Source organism: Eptatretus burgeri, chromosome 9, assembly GCF_056783735.1.
Source record: "Eptatretus burgeri isolate ZD-2024b chromosome 9, Ebu_testis_v1, whole genome shotgun sequence".
NCBI lineage: Eukaryota > Metazoa > Chordata > Myxini > Myxiniformes > Myxinidae > Eptatretus > Eptatretus burgeri.
In genome coordinates, this window is record NC_140969.1 from 95,794,405 (window position 1) to 95,819,379 (window position 24,975).

Below are 24,975 nucleotides of genomic sequence, written 5' to 3' on the forward strand. Positions count from 1 at the left end.
GCTCGGGTGCCCCACCACGACAATGCCCCTGCTCACAGTTCCCTGAGCATCCGACAGTTTCTGGCGGAGAGGAACCTGCCAACTCTGGAGTAACCCCCGTATTCGCCAGACTTGGCCCCTTGTGATTCTTTCCTATTCCCCAAGCTCAAGGGGGTGATCAAGGGGTCCCGATTTCCTGATGTGGAGGCCATCAAAAGGGCCGTAATGACGGAGCTCCAGAGGATTCCAGAAGAAGCCTTCCGGGGGTGCATCGAAGCGTGGAAGAAGAGGATGGACAAGTGTGTGAGACTGGAGGGAAACCATTTTGAAGGGGACAAGCTGTGATTTCATATATTTTTTGGAATAAAATTTCTGTGAAGTCAGTCCCATTACTTTTTAGACGTACCTCGTATATATATATATATATATATATATATATATATATATATATATATATATATATATATATATATATATATATATATATATATATATATATATATATATATATATTTGGCAATTTCAGTGGAAGCCCTCCACGAAAGGGACATTCTGCTTGCTATAAGGTCCACCCTTTGGTTGGATCCTCTGTCTCGCTTCCAAAGGTTTCCCAGTAAGACCAGGTAATTCTCCACAGGCTCAGACCTGGACAGTGTGGTCTGAACTTCCTATGTACGTTAGGATAGGGTGTCACCCTATGGATCCTGTGGCTGAGAGCGGTGTAACCGTGTAAGGTTCCCGAAGATTTGGAACACGTCTTTATACAATGTTCTCTGTATGGGGGACTCAGATTGCACATTTTTCACTGCACAAGAGAGATGAGGATTAGAATTGGATCCGTGATAACTGTGGCGACTTGCCCGGTTTAATATGGTCGTGCAACAGCTTGACTATGGATTAGGAGGTGATAGCATCATCGGACGCCTTCGCATGTGAAATCAAGTCAGACAGTCGATAGAACACCTCCGCTGGGAGCGACGACAGAGGAAACGCTTTCCGTTTCCCAGCATCGGCGATGTCGTTGGCGATGAAATAGAAACTGAGCTGCTCAGCAAAGAGTTCAAAAGTTCTCTCTGGCATATTCCAGGACCTTAGCATGCGATGTAGTCATGATTCAACAAATCCTCGTCACCAATTGTGACGTTTTTCGCACAGTGATGACACATGGAGAGAGAGAGAGAGAGAGAGAGAGTGAGAGTGAGAGAGAGAGAGAGAGAGAGAGAGAGAGAGAGAGAGAGAGAGAGAGAGAGAGAGAGAGAGAGAGAGAGAGAGAGAGAGAGAGAGAGAGAGAGAGAGAGAGAGAGAGAGAGAGAGAGAGAGAGAGAGAGAGAGAGAGAGAGAGAGAGAGAGAGAGAGAGAGAGAGAGAGAGAGAGAGAGAGAGAGAGAGAGAGAGAGAGAGAGAATCAAACGCCATTTACTCCATCCAAACATGCCTCACTCAGCCTGGTGTTGGCTCAGTGGTTAGGGTGGCTGCTTGGGATCCTAGGGTCCTCAGTTTGGCTCAGTGGTTAGGGTGGCAGCTTGGGATCCAAGGGTCCTGAGTTTGGCTCAGTGGTTAGGGTGGCGGCTTGGGATCCTGGGGTCCTGAGTTTGGCTCAGTGGTTAGGGTGGTGGCTTGGGATCCTGGGGTCCTGAGTTTGGCTCAGTGGTTAGGGTGGCGGCTTGGGATCCTCGGGTCCTGATTTTGGCTCAGTGGTTAGGGTGGCGGCTTGGGATCCTAGGGTCCTGAGTTTGTCTCAGTGGTTAGGGTGGCGGCTTGGGATCCAAGGGTCCTGAGTTTGGCTCAGTGGTTTGGGTGGCGGCTTGGGATCCTGGGTCCTGAGTTTGGCTCAGTGGTTAGGGTGGTGGCTTGGGATCCTGGGGTCCTGAGTTTGGCTCAGTGGTTAGGGTGGCGGCTTGGGATCCTCGGGTCCTGATTTTGGCTCAGTGGTTAGGGTGGTGGCTTGGGATCCTAGGGTCCTGAGTTTGTCTCAGTGGTTAGGGTGGTGGCTTGGGATCCGAGGGTCCCGTGTTTGGCTCAGTGGTAAGGGTGGTGGCTTGGGATCCTAGGGTCCTGAGTTTGGCTCAGTGGTTAGGGTGACGGCTTGGGATCTGAGTGTCCTGAGTTTGGCTCAGTGGTTAGGGTGGCAGCTTGGGATTCTAGGGTCCTGAGTTTGGCTCAGTGGTTAGGGTGGTGGCTTGGGATCCGAGGGTCCTGAGTTTGGCTCAGTGGTTAGGGTGGTGGCTTGGGATCATAGGGTCCTGAGTTTGGCTCAGTGGTTAGGGTGGTGGCTTGGGATCCTAGGGTCCTGAGTTCCAGCCCCGTCGGCCGCTGAATTAATACACCAGGGGGTTGACTCAGCCTGTCATCCTTCCGAGGTCGGCGAAATGAGTACCAGTTCCAGTGTGTGTACTGGTAGAGGTGCACTGCATCAGCGACACAGTCGCACTTCAAGAAATGACAGCTGCTCGGCAGCTAAGCTGCCATACGACCACCACCACGCCTCACTCTGCCATGCACTACACAGGTGTAGTATCTGCCGATACTACACAGGTGACCCATGTCGTACCTCTTCCAGTCTGTCAAGAGATGGGTATCATCGAGTCAGGTGCACCGGATAGACGGTGTGGACTGAGCCAAAAGCACCGTCGACTCTGCAAATCGTTTTAAATATTCATAAAACAAGCAGTCATAGACTGGTACTTACGAAATCGTCAACTTGACCTCTGACCTTGTCTAATAAAAGCTGTCTCCAGAGAAGGTAGCGACGCAAACCAGAAGTTTCTACGATGATTCTGCACCAAACCATCAAAAATCGAATGTTTGACCTCACTGTGACCTTGACCTTTGGCCGATTTTGACCAAAATATAATCAGTGCTAGCCATCACCCTCCTGAATCACGTGGTGTAATTTGACATTGGTAGGTTCTTCCGTTCTCGAGTTACCGTGGATTAAGGCAACGTAAAGATCACACTCGAAGGCCCCCCCAACTCGAAAGGACGCCAGGGCAAGCGCGATGACGTCAGCGCCCACACGCAAAACTTTTACGTGACTCAACGACGCGTCTGCTCGAGCGCGCTGCGCCACGTGACAAGCCGTGATGCGGCGGGTGAAATATTTTTATGCAATCTTAAAACGTCTCCAAAACATCCGATTTTTACCAGAATTTCGACAACCGAGTGTTAAGCGTCTTAAGCTGTCGCAAAAACCGAAGACAAAATTAAAATCGAAGTTAAAACGAACTTGTAACGTTGACCGAAGCAAAAATACTCCATTTCTCCACAGGAATTTAAGGAATTATTTAATATTATTTTATCAAAGTCATAAAACCGTAATATTCGGCCATCCACAAACAATCTTTCCACCATCCGACGGCAAAGTGAGTCAGGCATGCGACGATAAGCTTTATTGGGATGAAAAATGACTTTTAAACGCCATCTTTATCGAAAACACAACGCGGCCTACAACTAGGCAAGGCGTTCTGCGCCATAGGCGCTAACACTGAAATTTTTAAAACAGCTGTGATTCGACGAATTGACACACAAATTCCGCCGAACTTACCTCGATCTTCCAAACTCACGCTCCGTCAACAATACCTGTGGTAGCTTTTCTCGAGTTATCATGTTTTGGATGTTTGACCTCACTGTGACCTTGACCTTTGACCGATTTTGACCAAAATCTAATCAGCGCTAGCCATCACCCTCCTGAATCACATGGTGTAATTTGACGTTGGTGGCTTCTTCCGTTCTCGAGTTATCGTGCCGACAAACAAACACACAAACACACAAACACACAAACACACAAACACACAAACAAACACACACACACACACACACACACACACACACACACACACACACACACACACACACACACACACACACACACACACACACACACAAACAAACACACAAACAGATGACGGAAGTCATCAATATAAGTTTCGTAAGTAATAAACGAGTCAAACACCATGAAGTCCCCAGGACTTGTCGACTCCAGGCGAAGTGTTTATATGTGTGGCGTATATAGAGCCTCGCAGCTCTGAAAACGCCATTAAACCAAAGGAAGAAGAAGAAGACGTTTATGAGGAAACTTTGGAAGAAGAAGAAGCCAATGAGGCTCTTAAGAAGAAGAAGAAGAAGCTTATGAGTAAACTTAAGAAGAAGAAGAAGGAGGAAGAAGAATCCGAGTCGGAGTTGGATCAATGGCGGGATTTGGAAGGCATTGAGAGAGAGTTCTGCGCTGTGTCGTCTGCTTGAATCTATTATTGCGTCGAAACATCACCCGATTCACGTAACTGATTTACATGTTGTCTTACTTTGAGGACTAATTAAGCGTTCCGGTTTAATTTGCTGGTTTGAGAGTAACATCAGTGGTTTACAATGCGAATGTATATTTATATAAATATTAGAAATTAATTTTCACTTTTTTTCCGAGCAGGTATAACCTTTTATTTTATTCTTTAATTGATTCTTGTTATTCAGTCTGATGGTTTTTTTTCCAAACAGAAGGCTCTCCTTATACTTGTTTGGCGCTGCGCATGTAATCTTGAAGCCTGTGTACTTTGATACCACACGTGTGGATCGTTTGAGCAGGCTACGTGTACATGGAGCCAGTGTCCTGAGGGCCGGCTTATTGTATCGTTACCGATGTGGCTCAGGGATAATGGGGTTTTGTTTATAAGTGTTATTTCCATTGTGCATAACTCGGCATAAACGTACGTAATAAGTGTATGACGTTGTTGAAATGTGGTCCCTTCAGCAAGTGCACTGGAGCCACATTTACCTCATGACCGCACTGCGAAGAAGAAGAAGAAGAAGAAGAAGAGGTTCTTCACGACCGGCATCGTGGAGCGGGACACGTCACGCACCTGTCCGTCGTTTTAACCAGCGTCGTCCTGGATCTCGGGAGTGTCCTCGTTCGCGATGATTTATTGGGTTTTTTTAAGGAATCGAATAATTAACCTCCGCCATCTTCGAAGATTGATGGATGTTACTGTTTTCACCCCTTTCTGTTTGTTTGTTTGTTATCTTGCCAAAACAAAGTTTTTGCAACATATGTTAGTTGGCTTGTATGTTTTTTTTTTTGTTGTTTTTTTTTTGTCTGTAATCACGTATAAAAAATTCTGCAGAGCACAGTTATCATTGGAAATTTTTGTAACTTCGCATATCAGAGGCCTATGGAGGTCCCTTTCAGTGCACAAAATTTTGAAGGTCAAGGTCAAAGGTCAAGGTCACTGTCGCAAATCAGGGGAGTCGACGAAACCCTTATTTTTTTTGAGTAATTTTGATCGGATCGTCTTCAAACTTCATGGGAATATAGTTCATGGTCTGGTGCTCAGCTGATTAATTTTTGGTGGCGATTGGCCTTGACCTTCATGGTTAATGCCTAAGGTCAAACATATTTGACCCCAAGGTCAAATTTTCAAGTTTTAGGAACCATATCGTGTAGTCCCTCAAATTGAACATCTCGATGAGTGCTTTCTGGATATGTCAAGCTTGAGACATTATGACGTCATTTGGTGACGTTATGAGGCAAAAGCATATTTTTCATGGTTACTCTGTGGAACAATTCTCATCGGAATCTCTCGTAGGCAGATATTCCTCAAGGAGTCGCTCCTGGTGGATAGCAGCTCTGTTCACCTCATTGTGACCTTAAAGAAGTCACACATGGTCACCTTTTGGCAAGATACGGGTCACCCTGCGGTGACATTGGTTTATTATTTTTTTTTTTTTTGTGAACAGTATTACGGAAAAACTCCTCGACGGATTTCGACGAAACTTGTTGGGGGGGGGGTTAAGGTATGGTCCAAGGATCATGCCATTAAATTTTGGACTTGGTCCTCCCCCCCCCCCAAAAAAAATTGTTAGAGAAAAATTTTTTTTTTTGCAATTCTACATGTTTTAAGTGATTTCCAACCCCCCCCACCCCCCCAAAAAAAATTAGAGAAAAAAATTTTTCTTTGCATTTCTACATATTTTAAGTGATTTCCAACCTCCCCCCCCCCAAAAAAAAATTGTTGGAGAAAAAAAAAATTTTTGCAACTTTTTTCAACAAAATTTCAATTTCTTTTTTTTGCATTTCTACATGTTTTAAGTGATTTCCAACCCCCCACCCCCAAAAAAAAATGGAGAAAAGAACTATAACTGTCAGCACTGTTGACATCATATTTAATGAATAAGATATCAGGTTCACTTGAGTGACCCAGCAGTATTGGCGGCGGAGGTTTTGCACTCTCCCGAGTGCTCCCCCTCTAGTTTAAAGATGATTCTATCCTTTTAATCATCACGTTTGTTTGTTTTTTTTTGGTTCGGGGGCGCCAGCAGTACCTACTATTTTCGTTGTGTCTCTGTCTGTCTGTTGGGTGGTCGCTTGCGTACCCTTATTTTCACTTTTTCTGTCTGTATGTATGTTTGTTTGTAATGGACAGGTCTGGAGGACAGAGGAGTCAACCGATTTTTGATGAAACTTGACAGCAAGGTTCAAACCAGGATCTAGTTGTATGCTTTTGAGCACCGTTGCTATGGGCACCACTGTTGCTTAGCAACGGGACTTTGACATTTTTGAAAAATCCTAAAAAAAATTATTTTTTCAAAAATCTGCTTTTATGCGAACTATAATCAACCTCTTTGTCAAAAACTGTATGACTAGTATGCAATTATGTAGCGACCACCCATGTCGCCTAACGGCTTGTCTGTCTGTTTGTGACTCTCTCCAGAGCATAGCTCCGTGAAGTTTGATGCGATCTTGATGAAACTTGGACACAAGCTAGATATCATGGTCTCGTTGTGTCTTTTTGTATGAGGGGCGTCCCACACCCCTTGTGGGCGGAGCCACGCCCACTTGAACTTTTTTTTTCTCGCAATTTCATTTCCTAGCTGTGCGTAATGTCCATTAGTACAACATATAAAAAAAATCCGATTTGATTTGGTCAATTTTGACAAGAGATAGGTTTTTATGGAAGGGCTTCCTCAAAAGCTTCCACTAACTCGATTGTACCTATCGTGGCATTGTTCAATAATGCCCGTGAACCATCATCGCCTCCCTGCTTGTTTCTTTTTTTATCTTTTCTTTTTTTCCCCGGTTTTCGCTATTGTGCTTATTTATTGGACACTGTACCAGATTGATCGTCTCGCACTCTGGGTGATGATCAGTCGTCTTTGTTCATTAACTTCTCAACCTATTATGTACGCTATCGAGACCGGTCTTCTCTGCCGTACGTGGTGCCTGAGTGCCACATCAACTTAAACCAGCCTGAGTGCCACATCACGCAAAGGACATCCGACGAAGAGAAACACCTATTTTTACAAGTACACGCAGACTACCAAGTTTCAGCTTGCTATACAGGGTGACCAGCTCGCTTGAAAACGTACAACTAAGGGCTACTCGGGCAGGAGTCAAGGGTCCACCGTCGTCCTTAAGCCTGAGTTGGCTTGAGCATGTTACGGTCACACTCTGTATGTAAACGCCAGTTGCATATTGGTAATTGTCATCGTGACTGAAATGCGGCAAATTACTGAGAATGCGAATGGTTTCCCGGGAAGGTACGAGATGGGCCATGAAACATTTTGCTATAAAATGGGACGGCTGGTCACAGTTCACATGATCTCGTCGTAATACGCAAATGTGGATGTTTGTGTTTGCTCTAGTCGCGTTTACTATGATAATCAACGTCACCACCACACTGGCTTTGTGAAAGATGCAAAGGGTGGCTGTGAGGGGGAGATTGTTGGGCTGGTAAGATGTAAGTACCGTAGTGGGTTACCTTGGGGATCGGTACTCAGACCATTATTATTCATAATGTACATCAATGATTTAGATTGTGGGGTTAGGAGTTAGCTTTCTAAACTTAGGTGTAAGGTAGATAGCAGAGAGGGCATGATCATAATCGGTAAAGTTGAGATGCTTTCGATTTGGTACAAGATTGGCAGATGCAATTCAACATAAATGTAATGTGCTGAGGATGGACAAATGGCAGCAGCACTTTGAGCAGCTTCGAGGGGAACCACCATCGGTAATTGATGTACCAGTTGATATTGTGGTGGATGATACCTTTCCGATCAACACTGACCCCTTCACCATGGACGAACTGATATCAGTTAAGACCATGTCCTGCGATAACATCCCTGCTGAAGTCTGGAAAAGTGGAGCTCGAAACCAGCATTTGCTCGATATTTGCAATATGGCATTGCATTGAGACAAACCATCAGAGTGGTCCAGAAGTGTTATGCTCCCTTTCCCGAAAAAGGGTGATCTGGGCCTAGCTAGTAATTATAGGGGTATCAGTTTAACCTGCATTTTGGCTAAAATATACAACAAGCTACTGCTATACCGAATTTGTCCTCAGATTGAACCCCTACTTCGCAATAATCAAAATGGCTTCCGTCCAAACAGAGGTACCATTGCGCAAATTCTGACACTAAGAAGGATAATCGAAGGCATTAAAGTAAGACATCTGTCTGCCATTTTAACATTTGTAGATTTCCGAAAAGCCTTTGACAGCATCCACTGAGGTGAAATGCTCCAAATTCTCCTAGCTTACGGCATCCCGCAGTTCTTGGTCAATGCCATTGGCATCATGTATAATGACACCATAGCACATGTTAAGAGCCCTGACGGCGACACCGACTTCTTTGCTATTCTTGCAGGCGTCCTTCAGGGGGATACTCTAGCACCATTCCTGTTTATCATCATGCTTGATTATGCGATGCGCAAAGCAACTAGAGATCATGAGCAACTCGGATTTACTCTGCAACAACGCCAAAGCAAGAGGTATCCTGCGGTAACCATCACAGATACCGACTTTGCTGATGACATCGCGTTACTTTCTGATACCTTCCAGGATGCACAAAAACTCCTGCAATCGGGTCGAATCTGCTGCCAAAGAGATAGGCCTTAACATCAACGCTGGCAAAACAGAGTACATGTCATTCAACACTCATCATGATGACACACTTGTTGCTCTTCAGGGAGATGCACTAAAACACGTCAGTGATTTTCAGTCCCTCGGATCTTGGGTAGATGACACTGCTCGGGACATGGAAATTCGAATTGCCAAATCCTGGGCAGCGTCATCAAAGTTAACTACCATCTGGAAAAGCGAACTGACCCGAGGTCAAAAGCGAGGATTTTTTCAAGCTGCTGTTGAAAGTGTACTCCTCTATGGAACAGAATGCTGGACACTTACACAAACCTTGACCAGGGGATTAGATGGGGTTTATACGAGACTTTTAAGAGCCGCCCTGAACGTTTCCTGGCGACAGCACCTGACAAATAGTGTGCTATATGGTACACTACCACAGGTATCACAGACGTTACTGCAGAGGCGTTTTAGGTTCAGCGGACATTGCTGGAGAAGCCGGGAGGAAACTGTCCATAGCGCTATCATTGCACGGTCACAGAACACGAGGTAGACCGGCCCTAACCGACATCGATACTCTAGAGCGCGATTCGGGTATTGGCAGGCAGGAGTTGCCAGGCTGTATGGAGAGAAGGGATCTGTGGAGAAGAGTTGTTGCTAATGCCCGAGTTCGCTCGATCAGATGATGGGGATGGATAAGAATAATAAAAATAGGACCAATGGACTTGTGGCTTATCTGTCCTTGGCCTAATGTTGTAACCCAAATTTGATCGCGTTCTGATTTGTGGGTCTGGAGAGGAAGATTTTTTTTTGAAGGAATTTACATAATTTTCCCAAAAATTTACGAAGACCTCCATTTTGACACTTCCAGTCATGTGATCAGCGTGGCCTCTGTTATTTAACATCAGAACCCTGTCCTAATGCAATCCAAATTTGGTGGCATTCTGACTGGTGTATCTGTTGAAGATTTTTGAAGAAATTTACTAAGTCGGCCAATTTGACCGACTTGATGTCACTTTATCGGAATGAGCTTTGCAATCCCCGTTACCAGTCAGGAGCAGAACGATGCTGCCAAATTTCAGCCGGATTGGCCCAGCGGTTCGGCCAGAGAAGTCAAAATAGGAGACGGACAGACGGTGCACGATGACAATACCTTATCTGGAATTCCAATTCCAGATAAGCTGATAATAGGGATTACCTGATGGAAGGGACAATCTTTGAGTTTGTGACCACAGTGATGGTATTTTGTTTGGCACGTGGCTTCTACCCCATGCCCTGAGCACTGCGGTCATCTTTTGTTGCACCACGTGACGTGCTGGTTGTGTTTGGCTGTTCACTTCAGGTTCGGCGATACGTGAGTACGGTGCTCCCATCGTTTCTTCCCTCTAATGGTCGGCAATAAATTCTGGGCAACAGCATTGGTGCCAGCCTCATATTTTCCCCATCAGCACTCATTGCATATTCACGGTCAATATACAAGCGTATGACGAACGCAAAACTTGTTTTTCATCCACTGTCTATATTGAACCCTTTCTTCTCCTCTCTCGTTGCTTCAATTCCCTCATCTTCTTTTGACTTCCATTGTAACCCTCCTTCACCTCCCCTTAGACCTATCCATCTTTTGTCTTGTCCTATATCATCCATTCTTCTTTCACTTCAAATCCAGTCCCTTGTCTACGTCATATTATATGCAGATCATGACGAATTTAAAGTTTTGTATTTTCACATGAATAATTTTTGAGAAACCTTTCACATTTGCTTGTTTCAGAAGACCCAGCTTTAAATATCAGATCCTGTTTGGAGTTGTCCATCATTGGATTTGTGGAACCAGACTCAGTGGTTCAAACCCCGTCCGAGTCCAACCAAACACGTTGACATGGTACGTGCTGCTTCCTTGTTTGATGCTCAACATTAAAAAAAAAAAAAGGCTAGAGCACAGACAAATGACCATAGGTTGGTCATAGCAGCATTGGCTTGATGGGCCTAATGGTTTTCCTCCTGCATTTAGGTTCCTTGTGAGGGAACCCTATTAAATCAAGTGTCCCATGTCATGTAAAGTTACAATTATCTCTTTTTCATATGGAATGAAGAATTGGTCTTGCTGATGAAGGCTAGTGTCAATCTGCTTCTGTGGACAGGTACTATGATGGATTAAATCAATAGAACATTGATCGAGGTATGCGAACCATTGCGGGAAGGAGATACTGACATTTCGGGTGTTCGCCTTTCCTTAACTCGTCTTTTGCCCAGGTGAAGGGTTAACGCCCGAAACGTCACATTGTCCTTGCTTCCCATGGCGGTTAGCATACCTTGAGCAACGTCCTGTTTTCATCCATTCTGTCTCTTCATGGATAGTACCTCTATTTGATTTGTGTATCGGTTCTTCCATGAGCCTTGGGACACCTGGGAGGGGGGGGGGGGGGTAAACATGGACCAAAAGATCAACGTAGGTCAAAGTTCAACAACTAAGGAGGTATTTCTAAAATCCTCAATTTTCATCTCATTGACTTGAAATTTGAAGAGAATTTGCATATCAGGTCACTGAATTAAACCACCAATTATTTTCGAGGTCAATAAAGGCCGATTGTCAATTTTCATCCGATTGACTTGAAATTTGAAGAGGAGTTGCATATTTGGTCATTGAATTCAACCACCAATTATTTTTGTAGTCAAATTTGTTTTATGGATTTTGCATGTATCGTGTGCTGCACGGCATCTTGTTTGTTTGTTTGTTTGTTTGTCTGTCTTTGTGTGCAGGAAATCTCAATAAGTTGTGGACAGGTTTGGTTAGTGACAAGGATGAACTGATTATTTTTTGGTGAAGCTTTGAATCCGGATCTGCCTACTACAATTTTTTACGTGATTCTTCACCATTCAGAGATGGGGCCAAAAATTCTATATAGCACGATATCTCAAAGTTGTGGACTGATGTGGATGAAACTTGGTGGACAGGTTTGGTGTGTGACAAGGACAAACTGATGAGATTTTGGTGAAGATCCGAAGCACAATCTGGATACGAGAATTGTTTAATTCTCAAATTGATTCTTCACCATTGATAGGGCCAAAAACGATATAGCATGATATTTCAAAAGTGTAATGGGCCCGATATATTCTCGTGGATATATAATGGGCATTGCGTGGCAGAGATGCTCTCTACCGAGTGCCCTAATAGTTTAAATTGAATTATATTGCCACGCCGACCAGCTTAGGTTGTATCCCACTCCTGACCCAGTTGTCATGTTTGGGGTTGTTAACACCAACCTCGACGGATATCCAAATGGTTTTCTCCCTTGGAGGCATACAGCTGAGATCCTTGGAGATTATGGCGCATGCGGGACGGAAGGCGGTGGAGCACGAACCAGAACGGAGGCAAACAGGTTCATCCTCGAAACCACGAGTAAACAAACACAAATAAATTCAAGAAATGATGGCTTAATAAAAATAAATCAAGGAGTTTTGATGAAGATAAATCAAAGCATAACGTAATGAAAAGTGAGGTAAACTGAAGCCTAATTTGAGGCATCTCCCCTCAGTCACAAAAACATACAAGGGAACATAAAATATAGGAAAATCCTCACTTTATTCTGGCACTTGATGTGTGTCCAGAGATGACCTTTTTGGAGCCTCAGTCATTTAACCTCAAAGCCACTGCACGGGAAATGCACAACAAAAGGGCGCAAAGTCACTCCTTGCGGTCACATACATGGGGTAATTTGCACGTACGTGGTCTTCAACTCCAGGGCCCTCGAACAGCCGCACAGTTTATTCTCACGATTGACATTGCCACACCGTTCCCTCGAAGTTCCAGGTTCCCGTACACCAAATGGCACCGCCTTTCTCCTTGATCATAGAACAAGGCGATTGCTGAGGCTCCGTAACAAGGCCAAGCGACGTGCTCTTCTCTCCTCAAAAATGCACAAACTTCACGTCCCAGTCAATAGCTAAGCATCTTATTTCAAATGTGAACAAATTCACACCAGCACGACAACGAGAATCGGCCAGCCTTCCTGTCATGCCGAGAAGAGCCCAGAGCCTCACGCTTTGCTTCCAACCACCCTCTTGTCTCTGTAGCCCCTTCGCCTCTCATACAACATGGCGATTGCTGAGGCTCCGAGATAAGGCTAAGAGACGCGTTCCTTTTCTTCTCTCCTTCTCAAAGCGTACAAACTTCACGACTCAACCGAACAGACAACGGCCAACATCCTGTTCCAACACGCAAACAAATTCACATCAGCACGAACAACAATCGTGTTGCTATCTTGACCATGCCAAGTAGCAGCAAGAGAGAGAGACATCTTCCTCTGTTCTGACCGCTGTCCCTCTAACCTCACCACGACGAATCATCAGCCTCGGCATGGCCTGCCCATACGAAGCTGGGAAGGTAGGGTTTTGGTCTGCCGATTTATTGTGTCCGTACCTCGTCGGCAGCCGGATTGGTGGTTGTTGTTAAAATATGGTTCTTTTATTTCCGGCTTTGTAAATGCAAAAACGTAGGAAAAGGTCATATTTGGGGGGGGGGGGCAATCACGTACTGGTAGAATTATCTCGAAACCCTCCCGAGTTAACACAGCACCACCTTCCATGTGGTGACACGTAACAGCTTAAGCTCACAGTTTTCCCTACTTTATTTACATCGAAATGTCTCCAACTCATCCACCGATTTATAAAATCCGACCTTTACTACGAAATTCCTCCATCTACCCCACAAACATAACAATATACTTGATCACTGCAGAACGCAAGTTGCCTCATTGGCACTTTAAAAAAAACCTTTCATTTAGCAACACTTGGATGAAATATTATGGCATTTTACGTCCTCTCAACAAATAAAATTTGCTCCTTGTAGAGCCCGCCCATGTCCTTTTTTTATACGCCCGATATATCGGGCGTATTATGTGATACCGTTCGTCCGTCCGTCCGTTCCTGTCCGCACTCTAACTCCCAAAGTTTTCAACTTTCACGTTTCATAGCGAACGTAGTGAGCTTCATACTTAATGCGTGCACATGAGAGAATAGGAAACAACAACACAATACCCTGGCAATTTGGAATCCGTGTCGTTGGCTATGACCCTTTTGCTTCCGGTTTTTTTTTTTTGCTTCCGGTTTTTGTCATTGGGAATGATGCGTGCCGGGAGATAAAGGCATCGTCGGAGACATGAAAGACCCAAATATCAGACATGGTGTATGTTTCCTCCACTGATTTTAATAAAGATATCTCCCGCATCATCAAAAAATAATTTTCAATCGTGATTTACATTATTTGATCGCTGATCCCGAATCCAGGCCGAAGTAACTGGAAATTGCGTATACAGTTGTGAACAAGTCATTGGTAAAGTCAGAAGCGAATGTAAGAAGAATTTTACGTTCACTTCTCGTATTTATATTTTAGATGCGATCCTGTTCTAGGCGGTGAAGTTGTTGTTGTGAAGGTAATGTTGAGGTAATATTTATTTTTTCAGATGAGATCCTGTTCTAGGCGGTGTAGTTGTCGTTGTGAAAGTAATGTTGAGGATTTTTTTTTTCAGATGAGATCCTGTTCTCGGCGGTGTCGTTGTTGAGGTAATATTTATTTTTTTAGATGAGATCCTGTTCTAGGCGGTGTAGTTGTCGTTGTGAACGTAATGTTGAGGATTTTTTTTTTTCAGATGAGATCCTGTTCTAGGCAGTGTCGTTGTTGAGGTAATGTTTATTTTTTTCAGATGAGATCCTGTTCTAGGCGGTGTAGTTGTTGTGAAGGTAATGTTGAGGAATTTTTTTTTCAGATGAGATCCTGTTCTAGGCGGTGTAGTTGTCGTTGTGAAGGTAATGTTGAGGATTTTTTTTTCAGATGAGATCCTGTTCTAGGCGGTGTCGTTGTTGAGGTAATATTTATTTTTTTCAGATGAGATCCTGTTCTAGGTGGTGTCGTTGTTGAGGTAATATTAATTTTTTTAGATGAGATCCTGTTCTAGGCGGTGTAGTTGTCGTTGTGAACGTAATGTTGAGGATTTTTTTTTTTCAGATGAGATCCTGTTCTAGGCAGTGTCGTTGTTGAGGTATAGTGTTGAGGTAATATTTATTTTTTTCAGATGAGATCCTGTTCTAGGCGGTGTAGTTGTTGTGAAGGTAATGTTAAGGTAACATTTATTTTTTCATAGCAAAAAGACTTTAATTTGATATATGTAAAAATAATTCTACGTTCGCTTCTAGGCTTTACCTATTCCATATTATTTGGTACATAGGTACAGACTGTGTATCGTGACATATGTTCATCTGAAGTGGTTGCCATGGCAACCAGGATGCTGTTTTCCATGTGGTAGCACAATTCTGTATATACGTTCTTGTTCGGGTGGATATTGTGCTCACTTGCACTCTTGTTTATGATCCCCTGCCAACCAAATAAGTTGGCGGGGGGATATAGAAATGGGTTCCGTCCGTCTGGCCGTCCGTACGTCCGTCTGTCACATTTGGTTTCCGGAGCTTAACTACAAATCCCCTCAAGATATCTTTACGAAATTTGGTACACATATCAAGCAAGTGGTGAATTTGTGCCTTTTGATGTTTACAGATTAATTTTTTTTTTTTTTTTTTTTTTTTATTACGATGTGGGGGGGGGAAGAACGATATGAAGATTCGGTCAAGATATCGAAGACTTTGTCTTCAACGGATGCTAGTTTATTTTTATTTTCCTCTCAAGACTGTGTGGGATAAGGTGTGTTCAATGAACTCTAGTCTAAGTTTTCCAGTATGTGTATTTTAGTTGTGTTGCCATGCCTTGTGCTATTTCTTATCCCTCCACCAACTTTATTAGATGTGCAATCCAAAGTGTGTTTCAGATTATTTTTATATATATATGTATATTTATTTATTTAAGAACAATCCTACACATGTTCAGATTTCTTGTTTTATTTCATTTTTTGTTGTTGTTGTTGAATCAACAGAATGGAGGCTGAAATTGATTCTGGAGTTTTTGATTATGATGCATACCCTGAAGAATGCCCATTATTGCATGAAGCACACAAAGACGAGCAAGAAATTGGGTGTACACAAGATGAAGTAGAACAGAATGAAAGCAAGTGCTGTGGATTTGGCAAAAATAAAGTGCTGACCCTTATCTCCATTGCTAGCGTCAACTTCTGCCTCATGGCTTGCTACTCTATCCTGGCTCCTTTCTTCCCAAATGAGGTACGGTATTGTTTAACTTTCATCTCTTAAGTATTCTTAATTTACATATTTATACTGCACATCCTTTTGAGAAGTATACAAGCAGCGAAAGCACACATTGGGTCTTTGTTGCATGAAGAAATACCCAACTAAGTCTACGTGTGAAATCGACCAACTCGGATGAACCTCCCACCCTCAACAGGTCCAAATGTAATATATACATATTCAACCAAGGATGCACACTGACCTTGTGACGCAATGCTGGCATCATGTACATATACCAACACATCACCTCCAAACTAGGAGGCATCCGTATGGTACTCAAGCCTTTGCATTGAGATTATAGCCTATTGTCATAAATTGATGAAAGCAGAGATAATGTTACTGGCAGGTCGTGTAGTAAGCACTATGATGGGACTCGATTTGTGCCCTGCTGCCTCAAGTTAGGGGTTTTGATTCAGTTTTATTAATGAGCCTAATATTGTCACGAATCAACGATCACCAGTATATTGTCCTGATGAGCCAACAACAAGGACCAAATCGAGATCGACATCTCTGCTTTCGTTGTTTCTGAGCTAACACCCAGTCAGCTGGCATGGTGATCATTGGTATCTCTGCAGATGAGAAACAGAGTTGGGATGGGTGTCGTGATCACGAGTTGATGCATGTTATGGCAAATATGATGCATGTGACCCCCTTATCCTGTGTCACGAGTCTCCTCCAGTAATTTTTCACTCTTTGTACACTTGCTGCTATCATTCAGATAGCCTTCTTAGTATAAAAGTTTATATTTCATGATCGTTCATGGAATGAAGCAAAGCCCCATGATGGTTGTATCACAGTTCTCAGATGATCTTGTAGCTTTTACTTTGTAACATGTTTATAACATTCCATTTCATTTGCAGGCTATGCACAAAGGAGCGACTGATACGATTGTTGGTTTGATCTTCGGGATTTTTTCCCTGACTGCGTTGGTTTTTTCACCCATTGCTGGGCGATATGTAAGTTTGCAAGGTGTGTGGGCATGTGTGCCAGCCTTGCCCAATTTTCATCCTTGTTACCCTTGCCAGAAGAGAGGGCATTGCACTTGGGTCTGTTTGTCCACACAGAGCATGAGTAGGTGTATTAATTACATACGATTGAAATGATAATGATACATGGGGTGGGGGTGTCACGTTCGGGCAAAAAATGCATAATGTAATTTTTGAATGGCCCCTGACAGGTTTCTGTGAAGTCGGTGATTGCACGATAATGGAGCAGAAAGCATCCTGTTTAGACATGGGAATTCCCGTTTGTTTTTAAAGATCAGGAGTGTAAGAGTAAAGGTAAAGATGGGACAACTTTGGAAGGGGGAGGGGAGGCTGAGGACTTTTGGTTTGAGAGGGCGGTGGGGGGGGGGGTTGATTGCTTGAGTGTGGGTAGGGGATCGATGCCTTGGGGTTGGGAGGGGAAGGGTGAGGACTTGCGGTTGGGGGGGGGCGGAAGGTGGGAGGGAGAGAAAAGATGGGAAGGAGTTGGCAGAGGGAGGCCTTGGCTCTTTTTGTTGAGTTGTCCGAATTGTGTGTGTGCTTGCATGTGTGTGTTGTTGGTTCTTATCTCCATATGCGGGTTTCAGAAGGTGGAACAAAGTCCTCCCAGATCTCAAAGTATCCACCTCCATTTTGGTGTGGGGGGGGGGGAGAGGGAGGTCATAATTCATGGACCAAGCTGTGATATGAAGTTGTTTTTCAAAGTTTTGTTCTGAGGACTCTCTTCAGGATCGCCACTGAGTCCCGGATAGCTTCCAACGATAGTTTTCTTGCATTAATAGTCCCAAGGATATTTTTAAAAGATCTGTCAGGTTCTTCTTCATCATTCCCATTGCTCCAATGATCACTGGTACAATTTCAGCGCTCTTTAGATTTCACGATCTTTTCAATTCATTTTTGAGGTCCAATTATTTGGTCATTTTCTTGATTTCTGTGTTGTTTAGGCCAAAATCGCCAGGAACTGATGTCTCAATCAGCAACACTGGTTTTTTTTCTTTTTTTCTACTTAAGTACTATATCCGGTCGCAATGCTTTGTTTTGTTTGTTCATGCTCGATGGGATCATCAGGTCGTATGTGAGCGTTACTTCTTGTTCTCAATTATCACTTTTAGTTCATGTTTCCACGCATTTTCTGGAATTTGGATATTGAAGTTTTTGCAGATGTGCCAGTGGATTACTCCACAAACCCTGTTGTGCTTCTGTGTGTACAGTTGTTGTGACATGAGTTTTTTTTGTGTTGTGACAACTCGCAAAGCTCGACCGGACTCACCTGGTCGCGATCCGCTTCAAGGGGGAATATTCCCTCCCCTCGTTCCTGGAGAGGGCCATCCTGCTGCTCGCACCGGGTCTCGACACATTCTGCCAGCCCGCCCCCATTGTCCTCCACTACCTCCGTGTGTGTGTGTGTGTGTGTGTGTGTGTGTGTGTGTGTGTGTGTGTGTGTGTGTGTGTGTGTGTGTGTGTGTGTGTGTGTGTGTGTGTGTGTGTGTGTGTGTGTGTGTGTGTGTGTTCGTCTTTACTTCCGTCCGATTCACCCTCTATCTCCCATGTCTCTGTTATTTCTTTTAATTCCTTCGTGTCTCTGCCAACTCCGTCACCTCTTTCATTACCTCCGTCTCTTCCCTTGTTATCCGTGTCTCTGTCACAATTATTTTTTCTGTCGTAGTCACCTCCACATGTCTCGTCCTACACGTGTCCCAAATTATTTTGACCTCCCCCGTCTCCATCGCGGGCCGGACACAATCCACACTCCCCCTTGTCGGTTCGGTCGTACTGCCACGTGGTGCCGCCATCTTGCAATCCATCGTCCGCGTTTCGCTGCGCGCAATTGCCACTATGCCCTTCGTGCCCGCCTGCAGGCTTTGCCCCATGCTCTGCATCTCACCCCGCAGTGTTTGCATATTCTCATCCATTTTACTTTGCATTTGTTGCGCATTTGTATCCATTTTGTTTCCCATTTCTTCTTTTATTTCCTTTGCGTTTTCCTTTAAATTTGCCTTCATTTCGTTTTTCATTTGCTGCGCATTTCCATTCATTTCTGCCAGTATTGCCAATATCTGGGCCATTCCACTTGAACTCAACGCAACCGATCCGCCCTCATCGGTCGCAGTTTTGCTGGGGACCGGGGAAGGATTTTGACGGGGGGGAGGGGGTCAAAAGCCGTGGCCCCTGCCGCTGCACCCATTTCGGACGCTGGGTTCGGTTGTGGGGGGTATTCAACCTGCATGGAAATGTCCTGCACAGTGATCTCGTCCTGAGCCATAGATTCTAACATTTCCAAATCCATTTCTAATCCTAATCCCTCCTGCCCCTGTTCGCCTTGAACTGCCATCTTGCGTATCGAAAATAATTTATACGCTCGTAATTTGATGAAACCGGAGGGTCGCCTCGCACACCCTTGATCCGGTTCCGTTAATTTCGTGTGGAGATGGAGGGGTTTGAATTCCGCTCGCTGACACCAGTATTGTGGATTCTCACCACTCTGGCGTGCGGATGACCGCTTTTAGCTAATTGCGGCCACACGCCCACCTACCATGGCAATTCAGTCACAGCTTTCGGATCAATGCCGAAATCCAGCTATGGGTGTGTATTTAATCACACCGTAAATCAGCGAACTATTCTGTCCATGCGCGACAGGGTCCGATCGCCGAATTGTCGATTTACCTAAGTATGTGCGCAGACAGAAATGCCGGGGATTTACACCTCAATGGGACCTGCTTGGAAACGAGCCGCTTAAGCAGCTCGCTCCATTTGCGATTTTTCCGAGCGTTGTATATCGCCAAGCCCCGCCGGATCCGATTACTTTATCGGCTATTTAAAAGCCAGCTAATATCCCGAACGCAATACGGCAGCTCAATTGAGGGAAAGGACGCAACGAACAGGTGGACATTCAAACAATGACATTTATTTATATACACGTATGCAATCATGCAGTCAGTAAAGTAATGCAGGAACGAGCAAGACAAAGAACTACAACCGTTTTATTTATTATGTACACAATCACTTAACAGTTCTTTACTTGACGGACAAGGTGCCACGACATTCATACAAAGAAAAACCCCAGGAAAGAAAAGGGCAGAACTGGACCTCGTGGGCCTTTAATAGTTCACGAAGCTGTGAAGACCGCAGGAGCTCCGAGAGGCCGTGCTGATTACACTGAACAACAAATTTCAAAAATTTTTTTTTACTGGAGATGTGTAAAGTGATTAAGACTAATTTGGGTACGCTGATTTCAAAAATCATAACCGTTTTGCTGTATCACGTCAGGATTTCAATGAAATTTACATATGTCTTTAACATGTCTATTTCGTACAATTGTTGTTAACTTGTGTTATATTTCTTTCTTTCAGATAAAGATGAGTAGGCGTTCCTGTACCAATCATCCTGACAACTTCTGTTATGTCTGTGGTCGGTATACCAAAAAAGATCAACAGCGAAGTATATCTACAGCAGTGAAAATGAAGGCCGCCTACTTTCACTACTTCGGGTGTAAGGTGGGGGACCAAGAACAGAGCTGGGCACCACACATCTGCTGCACAAGCTGTCACACAACCTTGACTCAGTGGTTGGTGGGCAAGCGCGCGAGCATGCCATTTGCGGTGCCCATGATATGGCGTGAGCCGCAGAATCATCATGATGATTGTTATTTCTGCTGCACAAGCATCGCCGGCTTCAACAAGAAGAATAAAGGTCACATCAAGTACGCTGACTGCGTCTCTGCACAAATAAACCTGTGCCTCATGATGACGAGAACCCGTTCCAACACCTCCAGCTGATCAGAACATAGCTGTAAGCAGTGGTGAAGAGGATGGTGATGATGAACCTTTTTGAACCCGACACTCAAGAATCACACCTTCTGAACCAGGGAGACTTAAATGATCTTGTAAGAGATCTCTCGCTGTCAAAGGCGAAGGCAGAGCTGCTTGGATCAAGGCTGCAGCAGTGGAATCTACTTGAACCTAACACCAAGATATCCTTGTTCAGAGCACGTCACAGAGACATGGCTGAGTTCTTTGAGATGGAAGACACGATGACATTCTGCAGTGACATCAACGGTCTGTTGAAAGAACTTGGGTGTGATCACGATCCTGCAGACTGGCGCCTCTTCATCGACTCGGGGAAGAACAGCTTGAAGGCTGTTTTGCTCCACAATGGCAACGAGAAACCATCGGTCCCACTGGCTCACGCGTTCGGCATGACAGAGACCTATGAGACTATGCGGCAGCTGCTTGATTCCATCAAGTACAATGACTTCAACTGGCACATCTGCGGAGACTTGAAAGTGGTGGCGCTGTTGTTAGGGCTGCAGTCAGGCTACACGAAATACATGTGCTTCCTTTGTCTCTGGGATAGCAGAGACGACAAGAATCACTGGACGAAGAAAGATTGGGAAGAGCGAAAAGAGCATGTACCTGGTCGACACAACGTGAAGCATGTCGCCCTTGTCGACCCAGCCAAGGTTTTCCTTCCCACCACTCCACATAAAGGACGGGGTGATGAAAAGTTTTGTGCGGGCAATGGATCTGAATGGGCGTGGGTTTTTATACCTCAAGGAAAAGTTTGGCAACACCTTGTCGGAGGCCAAGATCAAGGCTGGTGTCTTTGTTAGACCGCAAATCCGACAGATTATGAAGGACGAAACTTTTCCGACAACTCTAAACCCCAAGAGCTGGCAGCGTGGAGGAGCTTCAAAGCTGTGACGGACAACTTCTTGGGGGAACGAGCGCGCGGACAACTATGAAGAAATAGTGCAGCAGCTGCTGGAGTCCTTCAGGAAACTTGGCTCCAGGATGTCCCTGAAAATCCATTTCCTACACCAGCACCTGAACTTCTTCCCTGACAACTTGGGAGCAGTCTCGGACGAGCACGGCGGCCGATTCCACCAAGAGATTTCACTCATGGAGACGCGTTACCAAGGGCGGCACAACCCGAACATGATGGGCGATTTCTGCTGGTTCCTGCATCGTGAAACTGACACAGAGCAGCACAAACGCAAAGCCAAATGCCTAAAGCATTTTTAATTACATTCTAGTGGAGTTTTTCTGTAATTTCTATAATTTTGAAGCATTCATGATGAAATAAATGAATAAATGAATTTTTGTAAATTTCATTGAAATCCTGACTTCTAGGCAATGGGAACATTTCTGTTACTGAAAATCCTGACGTGATACAGCAAAACGGTTATGATTTTTGAAATCAGCGTACCCAAATTAGTCTAAATCACTTTACACATCTCCAGTAAAAAAATTTTGTTGTTCAGTGTTACCTGCCACCTTCGTGGTGACTCGCTGGTTGACCCTCGATGTTTCGTCGACACAGCAATTGGCGCTGCGCGACTTGCTTGGCACAGGCCCCACCGTGCGGCCTGGTGGTTCGGGCCTAGCCGACAACGCCTCCGAGGAACGAACGGGCCTTTGCTCTTTCGAGAGTTGATGCTCTTTTAAGAGCCCGCCCGTTCCTCAGCGTTGGCGACCTCTCTCCGGCTTTCTCCACCTTCCCGTGGTTCTGCACGGCAGGCTGGCTGCGCTCCAAGCTCCGACTGCCCTCCACTGGACTCGAACCTTGGCGGGCTGCTGGCTTCCTCCGACTCTACGCCAGCTCGACTCCAGACTTCCACTCTCTGCAGCTCCCCGACAGACTGCTTGCTTGGCGTTCAGCGCGCCTTTATATGGGGTCCGTGGGTGCGTTTGATCTCTCACCTCTCACCCTTCATCCCTCGCTGGCTCCGCCCCTTTTGATCTTTTCATCTGATTTCATCGCGAAGCTCGGACATGCACAGATGTGGGAGAAATCATCAGCCGTGGAAAGTGGACGTTGTAGAAATCGTCAGCTCCCACGTCTGTCGGCAGAGATGGCGCTCGTCCGTGGGATTCGCCGTGGATGGCGAAAAGATGGCGATGTTGTGGTGGGGATGGCGGCGTTTGTGGATATGAAGATGAGGCGATGTTGTGGTGGGGATGGCGGGGTTGTGGAGAGGCAGTTGTGGTTGTTCCAAAATAAAGATAGGAAAAGAATAATGGCTGACTCAAAGATCACAGCCCGGTTACACAAATAATACCCTTTCGACATCGGTGGGGAAATCTAATCTGAACACGCACTTATCGACATAACTGATCTCTGGGAAGCCTGAATGGTGTTCTGTGAATTTCCACAACCGTAACAGTATATACAGTGGGGAGAACAAGTATTTGATGCACTGCCGATTTTGCAGGTTTTCCCACTTACAAAGCACGGAGAGGTGTGTAATTTTTTTTATCATAGGTACACTTCAACTGTGAAAGACGGAATCTAAAACAAAAATCCTGAAAATCACATTGTGTGATTTTTTTAAAATAATTAATTTGCATTTTATTGCATGAAACAAGTATTTGATCACCTACCAACCAGTAAGAATTCCGGCTCTCACAGACCTGTTAGTTTTGTCTTTAAGAAGCCCTCCCATTCTCCACTCATTACCTGTATTAACTGCACCTGTTTGAACTCGTTATCTGCATAAAAGACAGCTGTCCACACTCAATCAATCAGACTCCAACCTCTCCACAATGGGCAAGACCAGAGAGCTGTCTAAGGACATCAGGGACAAAATTGTAGACTTGCACAAGGCTGGGATGGGCTACAGGACAATAGGCAAGCAGCTTGGTGAGAAGGCAACAACTGTTGGCGCAATTATTAGAAAATGGAAGAAGTTCAAGATAAGTCAATCTCCCTTGGTCTGGGGCTCCATGCAAGATCTCACCTCATGGAGCCTCAATGATCATGAGAGAGGTGAGGGATCAGCCCAGAACTACACGGCAGGACCTGGTCAATGACCTGAAGAGAGCTGGGACCACAGTATCAAAGAAAACCATAAGTAACACTACGCCGTCATGGATTAAAATCCTGCAGCACACACAAGGTCCCTCTGCTCAAGCCAGCGCATGTCCAGGCCCGTCTGAAGTTTGCCAATGACCATCTGGATGATCCAGAGGAGGAAAGGGAGAAGGTCATGTGGTCTGATGAGACCAAAATAGAGCTTTTTGGTTTAAACTCCACTCGCCGTGTTTGGAGGAAGAAGAAGAAGAAGGATGAGAACAACCCCAAGAACACCATCCCAACCGTGAAGCATGGAGGTGGAAACATCATTCTTTGGGGATGCTTTTCTGCAAAGGGGACAAGACGACTGCACCGTATTGAGGGGAGGATGGATGGGGCCATGTATCACGAGATCTTGGCCAACAACCTCCTTCCCTCAACAAGAGCATTGAAGATGGGGCGTGGCTGGGTCTTCCAGCATGACAACAACCCGAAACACAGCCAGGGCAACTAAGGAGTGGCTCCGTAAGAAGCATCTCAAGGTCCTGGAGTGGCCTCGCCAGTCTCCAGACCTGAACCCAATAGAAAATCTTTGGAGGGAGCTGAAAGTCTGTGTTGCCCAGCGACAGCCCCGAAACCTGAAGGATCTGGAGAAGATCTGTATGGAGGAGTGGGCCAAAATCCCTGCTGCAGTCTGTGCAAACCTGGTTAAGAACTATTGGAAACATCTGATCTCTAATTGTAAACAAAGGTTTCTGTACCAAATATTAAGTTCTGTTTTTCTGATGTATCAACTACTTATTTCATGCAATAAAATGCAAATTAATTATTTAAAAATCATACAATGTGATTTTCAGGATTTTTGTTTTCGATTCCGTCTTTCACAGTTGAAGTGTACCTATGATAAAAAAATTACACACCTCTACGTGCTTTGTCAGTGGGAAAACCTGCAAAATCGGCAGTGTATCAAATACTTGTTCTCCCCACTATGTATATATATATATATATATATATATATATATATATATATATATATATATATATATATATATATATATATATATATATATATATATATATATATATATATATATATATATATATATATATATATATATATATATATATATACATACACACATACACTTGCATGTATGTATGAATAACAAATGTAATGTGACTTGTTCACAC

General features: G+C 44.5%; 1 protein-coding gene across 3 annotated transcripts in view; it reads left to right on the plus strand.

Annotated features, from left to right (window-relative positions):
• The first annotated feature begins 4,098 nt into the window (after nucleotides 1-4,098).
• Nucleotides 4,099-24,975, plus strand: part of LOC147020683 (MFS-type transporter SLC18B1-like) — a 73,664-nt gene continuing 52,787 nt past the window's right edge. Inside the window, exons 1-4 of one of the 3 annotated variants that reach the window (XM_085896224.1) lie at nucleotides 4,100-4,254; nucleotides 10,590-10,700; nucleotides 15,742-15,985; nucleotides 16,870-16,965. In XM_085896224.1, the coding sequence (XP_085752350.1) occupies nucleotides 15,743-15,985; nucleotides 16,870-16,965 (339 nt within the window). In that variant the 5' untranslated portion in view covers nucleotides 4,100-4,254; nucleotides 10,590-10,700; nucleotide 15,742. Of the gene's footprint in view, nucleotides 4,255-10,589; nucleotides 10,701-15,741; nucleotides 15,986-16,869; nucleotides 16,966-24,975 lie in introns of all 3 variants that reach the window. The other 2 variants (XM_085896222.1, XM_085896223.1) reach the window with 2 other exon arrangements.